General features: G+C 40.9%; 1 protein-coding gene across 14 annotated transcripts in view; it reads right to left on the minus strand.

Annotated features, from left to right (window-relative positions):
• Positions 1-20,608, minus strand: part of plekha7a (pleckstrin homology domain containing, family A member 7a) — a 161,645-nt gene that overhangs the window by 61,259 nt on the left and 79,778 nt on the right. For all 14 annotated transcript variants that reach the window (XM_029277827.2, XM_065956888.1, XM_065956896.1 and 11 more), the window contains one exon: positions 14,836-14,919. In XM_029277827.2, the coding sequence (XP_029133660.1) occupies positions 14,836-14,919 (84 nt within the window). The remainder of the gene's footprint in view (positions 1-14,835; positions 14,920-20,608) is intronic.

The following is a 20,608-nucleotide window of genomic DNA, read 5'->3' on the forward strand; positions in this document are numbered from 1 at the left end:
GAAAGGCAAATTTTCATCGGCAGCCCCTTTGTTCTTTGGCATCATAGAATTCAATATAACCCGTTAACATACGTTCAGTAGTATAGACCTAAGAAATGTTACAATTTGATCCGGTACCTTAACTTAAATCCTGTTGGATTACTTTAGACCCACTAAGCCTGGGAGCCTTTAAACTGAGCGCCTCTACTCTAAATCAGTCCTTACTTTCTTTCTGTAAATTCTCTCCTGATGTATCTTTCTTTTACGTGCCTCTTGTGGTGTGATTTTTTTGGAAATGTCATCGTGTTATCTGGCATCCTGATTTGCAACCTCCTGTGAGGAAGTTGTCGAAAGATAAAAGCGGCTGAAGAGCGAAAGAATGACCAGAGTGTTTGTGACCTTGTTGTTGGAAATCAGCAGAGAGTGGAGAGCGCGGTGAAGTAAAAATAAATAAAGCAGAGCCTCTGATTTATCCATGGAAGTTTTTCAAAAAGCTGATAAATTATACCATTGCTTTCTTTGCAGTAAAGTACACGCGGCTTTATCTTTCTGCCTGGTATAAAGGACTCTGATTCTGCAGGGAGTCCGCCATCTGACTGTCTATAGGAGTTCAACTCAATTCAGACCAGAACAAAGATGGATCAGGGGGCAGCTCCTGTAACTCAGACTTAAGGGACTTCATTTGGTCTTTTTGGTCTCACCACACAAAGGTAGGACCTCACTATTCTGCTAACTAATCCATGTGTAACACAGATCATAGAGGTCTGAGGAAACAGAACCCATATATTTACTTTAAATGCCCAAAGAGGACGAGGTCGTCCGTGGTAATTCTTTAAGTCCTCTGCTGTCGACAAAGAGGCAAACAAAAGAATGAAACAAAAAGCATCTAAGAGAAACACCAAGGACACGACCGACTCAAAGAGAGAGCTCCCTCCTCAAATCAAACACTGCTTTCCACTCGTCAAAGCTTTGAACCACAATGCATGATGGTATATACTGTGTGGATAGTGCAAGTGTAGTTATACACTCCTTTTCACAATGCATTGTGGGAAAACAATGAGTCCACTATATAGGGTATGATAATGCTCACACAAACTTCAAACACTATTAGAAAACGTTAAATCACTATATAGTGAGTAGTGTGACACAGTCATTGTGTAAAGTTCTTTTTTTATATGCTAGCACTACTAAACATTGTCTGTGCCCACAGCTTGATAGCTTGATTGGTGTTTTCATACATTTATTTTTCTGTCTGTCCTGTGAGTAAGGCTTGTTGTTTTATTACCTGCAGAGAAGACAACAGGCCATAGTCATGAGGAGACCCCCCCATTGAAAGGTACCGGGTTGTGTCCTTCACCTCTTGCGCTCTCTGCTTTGGATGTGAGAGAGTGTGCGGCCAAGTCAGCAGCTTTTCACAAGTGACAGAAGAAACCACTTCTGTCAGCTGCAACCACACATCTTATTTATTCAACACACAGATTAAGAAGTTATTCCACTAAAGAATTAGAGGGCACAGACTATTTAGCTTTTAAAACCTTGCCATTGTGAAAACCTCTCTAGCACAATAATCAAGTTCAAGTATTTTTATTTCCAGCTCAAACAAAAAATCAACATGGCCAGAGTCACAATACCAGTCAAGACAAGGCTTAAAGGTCAAATATTATCTTCCTTTTCAACCAGTGTAAATAAGTCTCAGAGCTCCCCAAAACATGTCTGACGTTTCTTCTTCTAAATCCACTCTGATCCTGTATTTGATCATGCCTATAAACCCCTCTATTTCAGCCCTGCTCAGAACAGGCTGTTTCTGTGTCTGTACCTTTAAATGTAAATGAGCTGTGTCTGACCACGCCCCCTCTCTGGAAGAGCTTGGGTGGTTTGGGCTTTCTTGCTCCATGTCCTATTGTTTACGGTGAGAAGGCAGACTCAGAGGGCAGAACAAACACCTAGCTGTGGGAGTGTCACCCACCTGGGGGAGGGGCTACTGCCCTTTGTGATGTCATGAAGGGAAAATCTCCAAACAGCCTGTTTGAGCACACATGTTCTGAAAAGTGGAGCAGAGAAAAGACTGAAAGGATGGACTTTTCTCACAATTAGGGGGTTTGTAGACAAGCCAGGGACGCATATTAGAGTTAGAGAAACATGGTAAAGTGTATTTTACAGAATATGTGACCTTCATAGAACGCCCCTCATTGATGACCTAAAAGGAGCTCCATCCATTTATACATTGCTTTGCTTTTTACTATTATTACAACTGCTTTTATTCTCTTTTAACATCAAAGTTTGATTGAGTGTGCAATCCAGTCACTGGTTTAAAAACTCTTCAGCTCACTTAGGGATTCCCATCATGCCTCAGACCTCTTCAAATCAAACTGAAGTAATTTAATTGAGAGGACAAAGAGAGGAGAAAGAGAGCAAACAGGGTCGAGAAAAAGCAATGAAGTCATTCCAGACAGAGCACATGAAAGGAGACCGTCACAGCCCACTAAACATGTTGTGCCGCAGCCTCATCAGTCTGGTGTCAATATTCTAGCTCAGGGCTTTTCTGTAAAAGGAGACACTGATTGAAAAGTATTCATCTCACTAATGATTTATGGAGATAATTTTATGCATGAGACGAAAGACAGGAGAAAGTAATAACTTTAACATTAGTGTCTGCTGAACTAATAATAATAATGATGGTCTGCTATTTTTCAGTGAAATTGTAGGCACACTAAGGGTGTCACACTAGGGACCGAGTACGCTTTACTCTAGAGTCCAGGGGCCTCATGCGTTCGCACTTAAAGGTTGAGTACGATGTTTCACGCACACGTCGGAATGTATAAATAAATGCAGCGATTCTCTCGTCAAGCACACAACTTAACCTCCACAAAATGCACTGGGCTGTTATTTCACCCCCGAATCAAAGACAATCCTTTGAAGTCACTTCAAACGCTGGATTGATAAAAATAAACAGTGAAAGCCTTAAACTCACAACCCATCATTAAAAAATTCATGAAAACATGGCACCAAATCCAACTAACAACACTAAACATGACATTTTCCTTTTTCTGGTTTGACGATGAATTCATGTTCTTCTACTTGATGTAAAAAAGAAAACTGAGCAGAGAAGAGAAAAAAATGAAAAAAACATAAGGCTGTGACCTTGGCTGGCCCCCATCCGAAGATTTCCCCAGTTGACTAGTAGTCGTTAGCTTGTTTTTGCATGTTTGTGATATGAATCTAAATATCCACATTTATAACATTCATAAGATCAGAAAATTTTAAATTATTAGTTACACTGTAAAACAATGCTACAGAGAAACACTGAACTGTAAAAAAATGTTAAAATATACATTTTATCATCCATTACATGTGAAACTAGCATCCTGCTAACGCCAGTGCTACTCTCTTACTCTTGAAAAACTGAAACTGTAAATTGAAGGCTGTTGGTTTTGTTGAAGCTCATTCAGTTGACTTTGGCTTGACTGAAAGCTTCTCACTACTGTATTATTGTGGTGAAATGTTATCGGTACATATACTGTAACCCCTGAGGCTTTCTCAAGCCAAGGTTTTGATAGGCCACGACCACAACAGTCCAGAGTTGTACCAGTTTGAACAGTTAGCACAGGCAGCGAGTGCTGAGGCGTAGTTTTGATAGGGATTAGTGACAAAAGCTTCCTCCAGATCAGCCAATAAAAAAAAAACAATTGAAGTAGCCAAGTTTCAACCTGTAGAGGGCAGTCACTTTGCATAATTCTGGTACGATAAGTAGCATTTAAATACTTTGTACTCAAATGTCAATATTTGGACCTGAATTGATCAACAACACTTCTTCATACCCATACACAGTCCATATAGGTTTTCAGCTAAGAGTTTAGTTACTCTTTGAAGGGGAAATCCCGGCTCAATAAACTCAAGATATGTTAATCTGACGCCCGTGATAACTGACCTGATGAAGCCTTTTGTCTGCAACTCAAGACAAACAAAAAGCTGACCAACCAAGACGCCTTTCATCGACTAATGTTTGGTCGACTATTAGGGGAACTACGAGAAATGTCAGAATGAAATAAGCTGCAAATAACGGTCAAAGACCAACCGTTCAAAACCGGCAGTTAGCAGCCCACTGACCGAGCAGGAATTCGGATCTAAAGAATATTGCATATTAATCTCACTCTGCAGAACTGTCAATGAGTCAACACTTAAAGTACAGTCTGGGGACGGAGGGCGTTTATTGGCCATTCAGCGGTAGGAAGGCACCTCGCATCCTCTTTTTCCGTCCGTGGGAGGAAAAAGGCGACCATGTTGTGAACAATAAGGGCACAAAGGAGATTTAATAACCAAGGAAAAGTAAATGTCGGAAAGATTTTGACATTTTAACGCAATACTTTTCCTCTGATTTAATGATACCTCTCACAAGAAAACAAGAAAAAAATCACTTAAAAGACACTTTAAAATTCTGCAAACTCCCACCACAACAGCTACACATAAAACACACACACACACACACACACACACACACACACACACAGCTGCAATAATCAAGAATCAACAGCACTGGCAGCCCACACAGCCACAGCTGACATTTAAATGCAGCCAGACTGTCACCACGGCGGCTCAAAATCAGCCGACCAAAACATTCAGAAATGGTACGATAAATTACGTGAGAGAAAAACAAAGGAGCTGTGTCCTCAAACAAAGAGAGGAGATCATTATTTCAGCACTGACACATTCTAAAAAAAACAATCCAAAATTTATCTTAAAGACAGAAATAAAAACCCTCCTTTAAATATGATGCTAACAACACACTGTCGGAAAACGTCTTCACTTCTCTCTTAATATTTGTTTGTGTTTGTCACTGCCGTCTGAGCAGATCAATTCCTGTGATCCTCCTCCGTGATGTTGATGGAGATAAATTGTCTGTACGCCTTTAACTCTGCAGAGCCTTTCTCTTCACTTAGTGGTCCCTTTTTCTATTTCCTTCAAACTAAATCTAAATCTCTCTGAAGGTAAAGACATAAAGTTGGTTTGAGGGTCACAGCTGTAAAAGTTTTGCACCTCAAAGCAGAAGTTCAAGATTTTGAGTTATTTATGAGTTAGCAAAAAACACACCTAAAAAATAAGTCTAACAGTTGAGATTGAGCCACACTTTCTGCCAGTGTCATTTACACACTGCTGCCATGGCAACAGTCAACCAAAGCATCGCCAAGCTGCACCCCTGGCAAAAACAACACATGTGCCCTCATCACATTACTGGTGTAGGTTTCCTTTTATCAACAAATCATTACATAAATGCACAGAGGAAGGCTCAGACACAAAATATGATACGCTGAGATCAAGAAGGAGAGCTGAAAATGATTTTGGAGAACTCACAGAGGGACAGAGGGAGATGAGTCATGCAGGAAGAGTTAAGAGAAAACAAATGTGTTGAAGAGACAGACATATCAATAAATGGTCAGGATGGATTATATCCTAATTTATAGAGAGAGGTTTAAACATGCAGGCATGTCCTGCTTAAGTCAGACTAGTCTTCTCTGTAACCTTTGCATGAGGGTCTTTGTTAACAAGATGACAAACTTGATCCAATATGTAAGATATCTACTAAATCAAATGATAAAGTGACCTTACTATATCATCAGACATTAAAGAGGTCATATTATGCCATTTTTGGGGTTCGTATATTTAATTTATGTACCTACGAAAGTATGTTCACGATAGTTTAAGTTCGAAAAAAGTGTCTGTTTTCATGTAATGCCGCTCCATGCACCGGCTCCAAGTCTGATCTGATTGGTCGGCCTGTCAGCTCTGCCGTAACTGGTCAGTTGCTCAGCACGGTTCTCAAAAATGTACCATATTGGGAATGCAGCCACTTTGGCTCTGAAGGGAGCAAAAATATTAGCACCTTAGCACTACTGTGCAACCGCAGGCTACGGCATATCGTGGGCGTGCTACAGAAGTTAACGGGCGTGCAACATGAGCTGCTGGGCTTGCCACAACGAGCCAATGGGCTTAGATCAGTGATATCACACTGACAAGACGTCACACTGGCAAATTTTTTTCGAGGGGGGCTAGAACTGAGCGTTACATGCAGCATATAAAACCAGAAAAAGCATAATATGACCCCTTTAAGGAAACATGCTGTATTGAAGTGCTGGCTTCTCTGACAACAATGCAGCAGCCAGTATGTCCTCCTTCTAAGTTTAGATTCTGGTCCTGATTGCTCTGTTCTTGTTTTGATCAGAGAAGGTAGGCGGCACCTCCACACGGCCGTTTTGGACGTCCCTTGGTTTGCCAGGCAAACGTCAAACCAACAGGTGTTGCAGCAATGGAAGCGGGCAAGAGAACTGGTTCAGATAGAAGTGATTGTACTCGACCTAAAAAGCCTCTGCATGTTTCTAATAAGCTCCACGAGCAGAAATGTGCTCAAACTAGGATCAGTATTGGAGATGCTTTTGAAAAATAAAAAGAGGTTAAAACGCAGAAAGGTTTACAGACCGATGCAGAGCTGGCTAAACACTGAAGCTTCAGTGTCCATCACATGGCAACCTGCGTGCACATTGACTCTTGGGAGGCGGGAGCGGGGGGAGACAGCTCTCGACATTGTTTTGAATTTGTGTTACATATTATTCCTTTAAAGTTATATTTTCAAGGCACAAGCAAATTCAATCAGTTAATCGGAGAGAAAAAAGCTAATATTTCCATCCTTAAACTGGATTAAACTGAATGTTAAAACTTGGAATTTGTACCAAGAAAATTGGCAATTCTTCAACAACACTTGTGTGTTTCCACATTAGAGATTTCCTGGTTCTCATGACCTTTCTCTGTTGACATCAAGAAATGTAACATGGGACTTCACTCAATAACATTTAATCGTAAAAAAAAAAGCTAATCTTACTTGAAATTGGAATCAGTCGCTTCACATGCTGAACTGGAGATGCTGATTCATGCTTTTGTTTCGTCCAGGCTAGACTAATGTAATTCACTTTTCAGCTGCCTCAATAAATTCTCCCTCGACCGCTTACAATTATTCAAAAAGCAACAGCAAGATTGTTAACTAGGTCCAGCAGCTTCTCTCATTTTACACCTGTCTTATTCTCCCTGCATTGACTTTCAACCAAAGTCAGAATTCATATTTTAAAACCTTGTGTTTCTTTATAAAGCCCTGCATGATCAGACACCTGTTAATATCATTGACCTCCTCCACCCCTACATCCCAAGTAGACCCCTCAGGTCTTCTGACCAGGGTCTACATGTTGTCCCTCGACTGAAAACATTGTGCTTTTGAATTGTGGCTCCATCACTTTGGAACTCTCTTTCTCTGCATTTCTCTGAAGCTTCAATTGATGTTTTGAAAAGCTGCTTCAGACTCATCTTTTCCAGTTGGCTTCTTTATTAGGAACATCAATCAAGCCTGATGGGAACATGTGACGAGAAATTTAATTGCAATTTCTGCAGAACATCCAGAAATAAAGAAAGCTTTTAAATCCACTTGTTTCCATAAAAAGTCCAGGTTTCAATGACCCCAGAGCTGATGACAAGCTGGAGGACAGGAATATGTGGTGTGAGTAGATTTAGACCCACTTCAGATGCAGACAGATACTGAGACCCGGGATGCAGTCGCAAAGAAAGTTATTCCATCTCTCCTGCTGCCAAAATAAGAGGCGATAAGGAACTCTAAGGACACTTTAGCCACTTTAATCTGTGATAACCCCCGCTGAGTGAGGCCAACTGACGCCGCCCCCTACACACACACACACACACACACACACACACACACACACACACACACACACACACACACACACACACACACACACACACACACACACACACACACACACACACACACACACACACACACACACACACACACACACACACACACACCACCCCGCCAATAAGGCTCTCAGACGGGGAGTTTCAGCTCGGCTTTGATGGCCTGTGAGCTGATGCCTCCATCAAAGTTGACGTTGAGATCAGACAAACAGAAGCCTGGCCAGGCGGTCTGAGCTGGATCTGGAGGTGAAGGATATATACACCAGAGTTTGAGCTCCAGTGAACTCCGCAACTCGTGTGCCAGCGTGCGGAGTCGACATGGTGGCAGACATCTAAAGGTTAGCTCTGCTCCAGCCGAGAGCTTCATTGGCCGACAGGTAAAGGAATGAAAGTTAGTTTATAAATGTGAGGCAGGATAATGCTGAAAAGACCAGATGTATCTGTCTTGCCAAAGCTCCATCGTTGGATAAAAATAAAAGTTTAAAATGAGCTTTGACCTCCATCACTGCTTCATGTTTCAGGCTCATGGAGGCTTGGAATAGCAGCACAGTAGATGTTTTGGCAGCAGCTGAAAATTATTTTCTAGCATTGTTCGCCTTAAGTGTTTCACAATTGGATATCTGAGGTTGTAGCACTACTGACAGCGATGCTAAATAAAAAAAGGATCTAAGTGCAGCTGGATAATACTGGTTGTAAGACTTTAGCTGGAAGAATGACTCACAAGGACAAAATCTGTGCAAGTCAAAGCAGGAGGCTTTAATAACCAACACTTGCAATGAAAATGGGGAAGAAATAAGTCCCTGGAAAATAAACAAGGAGCAAATTAGGTTGATAATGACAGGAAAAAAAACAGCTGCACAGTAAGCTGCTGCCAAAAACAATACCTGTATGCAGGACAACTTTGTGTGGAGAGCAAAAGGGGAGAAACACCTGCACATGAAGTCAGTACAGTCTGTAACTTGTTGGCTATCATCTGATGATGATAGCCGAATCTCTGTCAACAGATATCTGCAAACAAGTGCTGATGATCAGCTCTCAGATGTAGTCTCTTCACTCCATAGTCAATATTTTTCATCTCATGACAGACAGATAGATATATAATTTATTAATCCCACGAGGGGAAATCCAATTTTACACTACATACACATGCACAAACAGGATCCTATGACCTGCACTGATGGAGAGATGTCAGAGTGAGGGGGCTGGCCACAGCAAGCACTCCAGCTACCAGACTTGGTCTGCACCAGGACTTGAACCAGCGACCCTCCAAGTCCTTATACAGACTGAGCTACTGCCCCCCTAAAGGAGTGGAGATACCGGGGATTGAACCTGGGGCCTCAGCCAGTGGGTTCTGAGGTTGATGCCAGACACTTTTACAAATCCTCTCCTGGACACACCCTGATTGGGCCAAACCATTCTGGTGGGTAAAATAGGAATAATGGAAATCTCTCCACTGAGACATAAGCCAAACACAAAGTAGCAAAATTGCTCGATAATATTTCAGGTAAGCGATTCAAGAACATGACTTATTGAGGAAAACATTTACCTGTTCAGTGATGAACTGATTAAACATCTAACAAAAACACTAACTGAGGGATTCCAACATGTGCCTGACAAAGCCAAACGACTTCTTCTAGCCGGGCACATAAGAAATCTGGACTTGTTAAAATGGAAAGAGGAAACCTCTACACACGGGTTCATAGCTAACACGTAACCTGTAAGCACAGCCTTCCTACACACCACACATTCATGGTAATTACATTACCACTGTTATGAATGGTATATTCTGTAAGAAGGGCTGCAGAATGAATCATAATTTCATTGTTATTGTGATGTGAACATTCAAAAGAAGCACATAGCGAGAGTCTGAATTTATATCAATAAATCAAAAAATGATGTTACATTATCGCATATTTTCCGAATATCGTGCAGGCCATATTGTTTATTGTAATTACACAACCAATCAAGGAACTGAAAAGAGAAAAGTTTTCATTTAACCTTCATGAATGAGATGACGTTGTATCACTACACAAAAGGCCACAAACAAGACCTTACACGAGGTCCGTGTAATACGGGCGCTGATATTCAGTGATACAAAGACTTGCGGAATCTCGCTCTTCTTTAACTGTATAAAGGCCCCAAATATACCAGACTGCATGCTTCAAATCCTCTCTGTGACGACTCAGGTATGTACTTCAGATCTGTCTGTCAACTTTTAATGAGTTTTTTCTCATTAAGGGAGCAAATCAGCACCAACAGTCGACAAAAACCAAACACTGTAAAATTGCATCTTAATATTGAAATGAGGTTCTTTGTAAAAGACCAATGTTAAAAAGATTTTTTTTAAATACACCCCTAGTCAGTTTGTTCAAGATCTTCATTGCACATCAATGAATGCATATTTTCAATGACATTCAACTTCAGCACGTGATTTAATAATGAACCTCTTCGATTATGATTGATGAGTTTCTCTGCAGGTGACCAGGAGGTTTGTTTCTAATCTTTATTTTCTCCATGCTTCATGAAGCTTCTTCAGTCGATGTTCACACAATGTGTTTAACTGATCTTCCAAAGCTATAATGTATAACCCTGGAGGACGTTCTTCACTGTGAGCGTGAAGTGTTCATCGATGCAGCTTGTCTGCGTAATCACAGCGGAGAATATCCTCAGGTGCATCACAGCGACATAATGCAAATATTCTGCAGCAATGTGCACATCCTCTCTTAGTCATAAAGTCCTTCTATCTGCTGCACAATTCAACATCTATTTTTCATGAACCACACGTGGACACACAGCGGCGCCTGAAGTGTTGTGTATCTACGTACATGTGTGATGCACTGTCACATTATCATATAGTAGCTTGGACAGGCCAGCTTTACACCTACGTAGCTGCTAATAAGACAGATCCATCAGAGGACAGCAGGGAAGACGTAACCTGGTCTCTGCTTGTCTGGGATGGAGAGATGGACTTAAGCGAAAGAGAGAGAGAGAGAGAGAAGTATAATGAGGAGGAAAAGAGGTGAAGACAGAGACGAGGAAGCTCAGCGGCAAACTGCTGTATAAAACATGAGGATATAAAAAGCACATGGCTCAAAAAGGTGTGTATCTGTGGTCAGTTCCAGACACAGACAGCTGAAAGAAATGCACACCTTCAAGACAGGGAAAACCAATATTCATTGAGACTGTCAATCTTGACATTTTCTGCATCCCACAACACATTGGCTATCATCTGATGATGGTTTAAGCGTCTGGGTATGATTAGCCATACACAACTTTCAGCGAAGTGTTTCTTTTCTGTGCAGCCGCCCGCCACATTGTACGGGTAGCATCTTGTAGGAGCAGCAGTAGTAGCAGACTGACATATCGACAGGAGTAATGCATACAGTAACTACATTTTACTTGGGCATGTAGATGGAAATCTGCAGGGAGGAATAAAGGCTGTCGATGCTAGCTCTGCTAACGTTAGCAACACTCGGCAAACCACACTACATTGTTTACCTGCAGACAATATTAAATAAATTGTGATCCATTTGGACTGTTTTCTGAGTGTTTTCTAACCTTCAGACCAGTTGGCAAGTCTGAAATTACATTTCAATTTAAGTGACGGGGGAAATGAGTCGATAGGAACATCTCTAGATTTCTGTCTCTCGGCCTGTCTTTCTTTCTATCCCTCTTTTTTTGTCTCTCTCTCTAGCTTCCTCTTTCCAAGCCAGTCGCAGCAGCCGGCTGTCCCTGAATTAGTCCAGTTCTACCAGAGGTTTCTGTCTGTTCAAAGAAAGCTAAGTGGCTTCATAATGGTGAATTAAGCTGTTTCTACAAAATGAAAACTCTTCTTCATGTTTGTCCTTCGATTTATTCTCTGAAGTGACAAGTTCAGATTTAAGATGAGTTCTGTTCTTCAAAGTGACAAGAACATGAGATTAACTGACAAACCTGAGTAAAGGGAAATGTATAGGCTGCAGTGATATAAAAGAAGAAGGCATCAATGTACAAGAGATAAAAGGGTATTCAAAGAAAAAAGAAGAACACAGATGTACAATAATAAAGATGGAAAATCAAAGAGTGAAAGAAATGGAGTTCTGGGAGAGAAATGGTAGAAAATATGAACAAAGAGGACGGCTGAAAAGAGGAGAAAGTGATTCTGGTTGGACAGATGGAATTAGAGAGAACAGGAAATGTGAAACAATGAGACGGTGACAGGGACAGAAAATGAAAAGAGAAATAGGTTACCAGAAATGGAGTCTGTGCAGTGGAACTTCATTACATTTTAATGTGTTTCTTCATGAGATGAACGGCTACGAAAGCAGCTTCTAATTGTTCCTCACTGGATTAGTTACATTTGAGCAGGACTAAAGGAGTCAGGGTGAGGTTCTTCTTCTGCAGAAGTCATTTAGTTTATTCTTAGCTCATTTTTTGGTATCGTTTTGACAGGAACTGATTATGATTACATAAAAAAAAAAATTGAATGTGTTTGATAAAAGGATATCTGATACAGTTTATGCTCTTGATTCATAACCAACTGTTTATAAAAAAAATATTCTCTAATAAGCAGGGACTGTGCAGACTTTTTTTGACTGGGGTGGCCCACCTAAAGCACTGACTTGTGCAGGGGTGGCCTGAAGTGTGATGTAAGCACAAACACACAAATAAATATTAGCTATTTACCCTTTCCTATCTCACCAGTAATATCTTCTTTATAACACAAGATAATGGCGTCAACTTCAAAAAATACATGAAAAACCTGCACAGTCTAACTTGCAAAAATATATTAATTGGCAATGTTTTGGTCCCGACACATTGCCAGTTAGTTCATTGCAAGTAAGACAGAGTGTGTTACTTTCCTATACACCTGTCTTATGAAATAGAGTGCAAAGTTTTTATCGAAAATGTAAAGTACAAACAAAAGAAATATGCATACAAGTGCTGACTCCCATCCTTTGCAAAAAAAAAAATAGTTTGTTTAAAAATAAGTCCCACCTCTGACAGGGCAAATAGCCAATCACAGTTTAGGATTTTTGGGGTGGCAACTGGGGTGCCCAATGAGATTTCTAGAGGGACCCATGCCACCCCTCTGGATATGCCCCTGCTACTTGTCAAAACACACAAAAGCAGATCAGACTATTATTCTACTACGACTTTAAAAAGAAATGGTCATACAACGACGACAGCTTCAGAAGCTTCGAGATTAGATATCGGAGGGTCAAAAGGAAAACATGCAATTTTTTTTTATTTTTTTTTGCTGTTGTTTTTCTCAAAGTGACGTTCTCACAGCTTCGAGCCCTTCATTTCTTGTGCATTCCAAAGTCAAATATTCAACAGCACCATGAGTGCTGCAGAAGAATGCATTCAATATCACATTCCACACGGCCTCCTGTGGGGATCTGCAGGTTACTTTGAATGGGAGAATAACTGCAGGAAAGGCTGAAACATTCAGAGCCACACTCTGGTCGGCTGTAAACAAATAACACGAGAACAGCCTCAAACATCGTTCTGCATTTTTTTTTATGATTTATTCCACTGAAATGTGTTTTTTTTTTTTTTTTTTTTTTACACAAAGTGCCAGCAGCAAGATGTGGAGCTTTTTCTTTCTTTCTGTAAAAAAGTTGATAAAAAAAGCTTTCTAACTGGAGCAGCACAGTGCTGGAGGAATGTTGTTCTTCAATTTACAGAAAATGTCGTCAAAAAATTCTGCTGTCTTTTTGACCTACATCATAATTTAGGGCACAGAAGAAAAGAGCCCCACAGCTCCTGTAATGGAGACGTTAGAGAGTCTCAGTGTTGTCCGGGTTCAGTTACTGGTGAGAAATATCGACCCAAACAAAGCACTCAGATAGAAACACTAACTGTTTCCTAAACAGCGGTGAGTAAGCCCTGACTTGTTTATTCCACAGAGACCTGAACTCAACATGTCACATAATGTGCTGCTACATGGAGAGAAGGCAAAAGAGCTTTTACCTCGTGTGAGGTGAAAATGTGTTGTTATGGGGTTTTAAAAGGTAAAAATGACTGTAAAAATACTTAACGCATGCACAGAGCCTTTAAGAGCAAGAGTAACCAGTTGAATCACTCTTTCCCTCCAGCATCAGTCACACTGTTTAAAAACTGACCAGAGGAGCCTGGACCCTGCTGAAACAGTCAGACACACAGTATTTTAGTTGTGGTGTTATATTAACTTAATCTGCTTTTATTCAACACTTTTATTTTACTTAACTGGCAGTACGACTCGTATCACCATACTGGGTTCACATTATGATTTTATCACTTTGTTGTTGTTTTTTTTACAATATTCTATTTTTACAAAGACAATAGACTATAGTGAATTAATGAATATATGGGATTTTTATAGCTGATTTATCTCGCAATAAAAAGCTTAATATTTTTACATCCCATATTTAATTCACACAAAATATGACGTGTGCAGGTAAAGCCAGGTTTTTTTTGGGGGTTTTTTTTTACATGTGTATCGAGCCAGACTAGCTACTGCTCCACTTCTCCGCAGCTCACAGCAAGCAGGTCAAATAGAATAAAACATCTTGAAGTAGATTCAGCTGCACTTCATGACTCCAAAGGGTCAAAAAGCATTTTAGTGACTCCTGCAGTAGCATCACCCCACAGTGAGTAGAACTCCTCGACACACTCACCGACATCTCCTGATTTCAGTTCTTACTTAAAAGCAGCTCAGGTGAAATCAAAGTCACAAAACAAACTGAACTGCCCTTTCCAAAAACTGTCCCAAAAGCAGGATAACCACACAGAAAACTATTCCAATGTTAACTGTAAGGCAGGAGGGGGAGGATGTTTTCAAAGTCAGTGTCAGATCAAAGGTCAGGCAACAAGTAATGGAGAAACAGAAAACTGCAAAACATCCATAACTGCAAAAACAGGAAAGGATGTTCTTTAGATTCTTTCAGATTTTTCCTCATTTTCAAATTTCATTTTATAACTTTGTGTCCAAAAACATATTTGAGACAATGTCAGTGTTTCAAAAACAGCTGGAGAAAGACAATGAGGCCTCAGATATCTTATGGAAAATCTATTCTCTTTATTATTTGTATTAATGAATCTGCAAAGACACAAGAAACTCAATGAAACTCAAAGACTCACGGCTCGTGGAGGATAAAATCCAAGTTCTCTGTAGAAATCTGTCCGCTCATAGGATGGCGAAACGATGTGGTCCTCTGGTTATGACTGGAGAGTGACAGAGGGAGGAGAGAGAGGAGACAGAATTAGCACCCTGCTCTGTAAACACAGTGAGAGCATCACTGTGGATTTTCACCCCCCCCGTAATCTTCACAAGTACAGCAGACACAAGCCGATCATTCCCCCGAGGAGCAGCGGTGCTCAGGAGCTCTGAAAGGCCTTCGTCCTGGACTTTCCCAGCCTGGTGTTGAATGTGCTCACCCTACCCCACCCTACTCAAACTCCCCACCCAATCCGTTTCTCTACAGCCTGTGTGGAGCGAAATGTCGGGCTCAGCACTAAATGCTGGACAGTGCAGGCCTGGGCCTCATGGGTTATATACTCAGTCAGTCATTTTAAGCCTCAGAGTGGAAAAGGGACTGACGGCGTAAACAACAGCGGGGTTGTGTGGAGGGTCAGTGTGTATGTGCGTGTGCGTGTGCGTGTGCGTGTGTGTGTGTGTGTGTGTGTGTGTGTGTGTGTGTGTGTGTGTGTGTGTGTGTGTGTGTGTGTGTGTGTGTGTGTGTGTGTCAGTGCTTCACAGCAGAGTTGACAACGACAACAGAAAGTTTCAACAGTGTTGATTTGAACGAATAAAGTGGATATTGAAGTCAGGGTCATCTCTATTGAGAGACACCCACTAGTGATGTCATCATACCAGATTTTTAACCTTTGATATGTTTCTATCAAAAATCAAACAATATCAACACCTGCTTTTGATACCATGGCAACAAAAACTGCAGTCCTAGACAACCAATATTGGCTATTTTACTTTTATTTATTATATTTGTAACATGTTTAGTATTGATTACTTTTTTTTCAACCACAAAAAAAATTGATAATTGAGAGGTCCAAGTAGCTCTTAAACACACACACACACCTAAACACACTCTAAAGTGTAATTTGACTTAAAATGTTGTCCTGTGACCTGCTTTGTACTCTAAGTGTTGCTAAACCTGCTTTTTGTAAAGCGTCTCGAGATAACACTTGTTATGAATTGACTCTATACAGATAAAGATTGATTGATATGTTCTTGCTTGTAGTTATCAAAAAAAGCAGGCAAACTCCTCCACACGTCTACATTGTACAAATACATTGGCAACAATTTGGGCAGTGGATCTGTATAGTTAAGACAGTGTGCAGGAGTTAGCCTAAAAATCTGAAGTTTACACCAACAAGAGCTCAACACTGAGGAGAAACACACTACACACACTCAGAATATACACACTCATATGTGTGTGTGTGTGCAGGTTTCAGAAACCTTCTCATCTCGAACAACAATCAATACGTAGTAACGGTGTGTTTTCCATTCAGCAGCAGCAGCTCACATTACTCATGCTCCACAGACTCCTGCTCCGTGTAGCAGAAGATCAAACCCCACAGGACTACAATGTATCCCAGGAGACCCGAGGACACGGCTGCAGCAGGTTCCATAACAGGGACTGACACCGATGTTATGAGCTCACAGCAGGAGACCGGAGGTTGTGAAACTAAAAGCTGATCACGTTACACTGAAGTGACTGTGGACGGCTCAAACTAACTTCCACTACGACCATCATAACTGATAAAGATAATAAAAACAGTTTCCGTAGAAAGACATAGAAATCTCTGCACTAGTCGATCTTAATAAGTGCAACTATAACTTCTGACCCTTGTTATGAGAAGTTGACCTGTGTCTCTCAATGTTTTCTTTAGTGGCTTAATGGATCTGGATGTTTAATTTCTATATTTCATTTGCATCTTTTTCAGTTATTTTTTAGTGAAACTTTACAATGTGTTATAATTGAATATACTCTCCTGTGTTTGTTAATATGTTCAAACTTGCATAAGCAAAATGAAATAATAAAGAATCTCTGCTGTAGTCATCTTTACCACCACTGAACTGTCTGATCTGAGTGACATTGTTATTAGTTGTTATTTCTTATGCAGCGACTGTGTCTAATTTGTTTGTAAAATTGTCTGTGTGTTTTTGTGTGTGTGCTGTTCTGTTCAAACTGTCCTGTAATTGTACATTTGTTTTCATAGTGTTGTTTTTTTTTGTTAGTACCTGCCTTAGGACTACGGATGAAATTTAGCTTTTGTGCTAATTCCGGCTTATGTACATGGATACTATTGGTTGATGTGTTGATTAATGTGCACTTGTTACGCCCCACCATAAGGCCGCCCTATGGGGCTAACAGCAAACCATACATTGACCCATTAAAAGACACTAACCACCTTAACAAAAGTCAAAACAAAGGGATTTATTACAAAATGACACACTAAATGATAACAAAGATCAAAAGAGAAACAAAAGACAACAGACAATCCCTGACTGAGCAGCACAGCAGTCCCAACTCAAAATGCCTCTCTTTCTGCAGCCAGCACTGGCCTTTAAAGCACTGAGGCTTAGTAGGATTAGTAGCTTCACCTGGGCTGGAGACAACAGAAGGGGAGAAGGGACACAGGGCACAGGGAAACATACAGCCGTAACACACTGTCCTAATTGATTAAATAAATGAAATTAAATGAAACGTTTGCTTGAGGGTTGGAACGTAGATCCACCGTTATCCGGCAGAGAACCACGGCCTCAGACTTGGAGGTGCTGACCCACATCCCGACCGCTTAGCACTCGGTTTATATATACAATAGATGGAATTAATAGGATAATAAAAAACTAAAATATGAATTTAACAGTCTTTTTGTAAAAACATACACAACAAGTGATATATCTCCATATTCACAGAAGTGAATTACCACCTCAACATCAACTGAACTGGATGTGTTCATTTCTATTTCTGCTTGTGGTTTGGAGCAGTGTGGCTACATCATATCAAAGAGTCTCTACTCCTGCAGGCATATTGCAAAGGGCATAACGTAAAAGAATTTATAGCTTTCATAATCCCTGACGAATCACCTTCAGTGACCCGCAGCAGACTGTACTCACACTGACACATGAATGTTTGACAGCCAGCTGTGAAAAATCTGCACTGAGTCAAAAATGCAAAGAAGGATGTTGAAGAGCATGAAGAACCTTTGCTCCCAATCGAGGAGGAAGGGGCGCAGCGCAGAGCTGGAGGGAGACGTGTTAGTCATGCTGTCAGAGTGTGTCTTACAGGACACAATAAGCACCGTAGTATTTCTCTCAGAGGGATACGCTCAGTGTCTCCACATAAGCAGCGGCCCTGTGGTCCACTCTGAGGCGCTCTGAGGATTAATAATAGTCTGAACAGGATGGAATTACAATCGATCAGCTGTAGCATTAAAAGGGGAAACAGATTTTTACAGACGGGCGCTTGAGTTAGAAGTGATGACGGTCACTGAACACTCTCCCTGTGCAGAATATTTATGTGTACTAATGTCCCAATCAGTGATCAGACTGAGATCCTGAGGCAGCTACTTTATAACTCTTCACTCGTCTGCTTTGAAACTGAAGGAGACGAGTGTTTGCTGGCAGAGCTGAGCTGTGAACCAGCTACTCACTACACTGTGCGGCTGTGGATCAGTGGAACGGTCGGTCGCCTTTCAACCAGAAAGGTTGGGGGTTTGATCCCCAGCTCCTGCAGCCACATGCCCGATGGTAAATGGTTAATGGACTTGAGCCTGTATAGCGCTTTTCTAGTATTCTGACTAATCAAAGTGCTTTTACACCGCAGGTCACACCTACACATTCACACACTGATGGTAGAGGCTGCTGTGTAGTGAGACCATCAGAATGAACTTATCCATTCACAAGACTCTGACAAAGCAGCGGGAGATATTCAGGGTTAAGTGTCTTGCCCAAGGACACATCGGCCATGTGGCTGCAGGATCAAACCCCCAACCTTCCAGTTTAGAGAACGTGTTGTTGTTGTTGTTGTTGTGCTGTGGTCGTTGTTTGTTGTCGTCGGGTTTATAGAAATCATTGTGGTTGTGATTGTTATTCTTTGTGTTTCTGTCAGAAGTTGTTGTGGTTCTTGTGTTTGTAACCATGTTTATGTTTGTAGTCGTGGTTGTCTTTTTGTCGTTTTGGATGTGCTTGTAGCTTTGGATGTGTTTGCAGTTGTTGTTGTCGTCATTATCTCATTGCTGTTTTTGATGCAGTTGTTGTTGTTTTTTTGTAGCTGATTCATGAAAAACTGACGTGGTTGCCGTTGATTCTCAAAGCATGACTGAAAGTTAATGAATAAAACAAAAGAAGCCCCACCACTTTATCTTTTAACCTTTGTTTTCCTTTCTAAAAATATATATTTTTTAAATACAAAAGAAACATTGAGCATAAATCTGTCCGTCCGTTTGGTTAAAGTGAAGTATCAAAAAGAGGAATGAATATGCATGGAAGAAGAAGAAGTCTCAGGTGGAACGTGTAAATGAACGACATTTACATCTCTGAATTAAAATGACATGAAGTTTTTACATAAATGTGGACGTGAGCTGGACTTTATGCTAACAGGATTAAAACACCATTAAGGACATTTAAACTCATAAATGCTAATACTTTCACAGCATGCCAGAGGAGAGTAATATTATACAACAACCCCCCCCCCCCCCCCCCCATGTCTTCATATAAATGTGACATAAGACAATTAATCAACACTTGAGCCAAGGAAAAGTGAAATTTGCTAACGATGACAGCTCATCTCATTTACACGACTGTGTAAGAAGTCATGGACGGATGCAGAATTTGTTGTGTTATCATGAAATTAAAAGCAATTTGTCAAGCCAATTAACCCCGATCTCCTCCCCAGACTGTTAAAGAGGTTTCTATGACAGCTGAGGACACGGTCACCTCTCACGCTTTCACTGAGACTTTCAGTCAATTCAAGTATCATCACAGCTATTCACCCAAAGGCTGCTTGTTTGTGCCTGTGCACCACTTCTCCAGGGACACCGATACATCTTCATCTGACTGCTCACACACACTAATGTGAAAGCGGGCGTCAGTGTCCTGAGGAGATGTTTATCAGCAGCTGTGATTTCAGCTGCAGGTTCAGCATAGTCAAACATATCATAGATGGGATGGTGTCATTTCAGAGGAGCTGAGGCAACACTGACCTCGAGGGTGGAGGGGAAAATGTTGAAAGCAGCACTAAAAGCTTTATATAGCAGGCTTTTAACAATGCTCTCAAACAGTGCTAATAAAATACCTTTTTACAATCATCCTCAGATCTCTGGCTCCATTTACTGTGTTTAAGTCTCACTCTGGCAGTGAGAGGTGTCCTGTGCAGCTGCAGTGCATCTGGATGACATGAAAATATCTATATATATAGAAAAACAATGCTGGCCAAATCTGAGGGAGCTACAGGAGAAACACATCATTCGCTCGCAGTTAAGTCACATACAAGCTATTTTCAGTGTGCAGTAGATTTTTTCTTTTCTATTTTCATGTTCCTGCAAACGACCGGTGGCGACTCTAGAGCCTGTTGGAGGGCTAAGCAAAAATTCCCAGGGGGCCCCTCCACCCGGCATTCATCACCATCATGTCATAAATGATTTGACACCAACAACAAATAGCGAAATGTGAACTTTTATAAAAGTTTTTACAGATGTTGTACATTAGCATTATCTTCAAAACATAGATATAAAGAGCAGTAAAACCCTTCATTTTCCTCTGTCGACAAATTTTGGTTTTAATAGCCATAATGCATGCAACACTTGACAGTGCAGTGTTTTGAGCAGGGGCCGACTTTGGGGGGTTTCCTACTGTCATTGGAAAATTTGCACATTTTGAGCCACTGCT

The sequence above is a fragment of the Labrus bergylta genome, chromosome 7 (genome assembly GCF_963930695.1).
Source record: "Labrus bergylta chromosome 7, fLabBer1.1, whole genome shotgun sequence".
Lineage (NCBI taxonomy): Eukaryota > Metazoa > Chordata > Actinopteri > Labriformes > Labridae > Labrus > Labrus bergylta.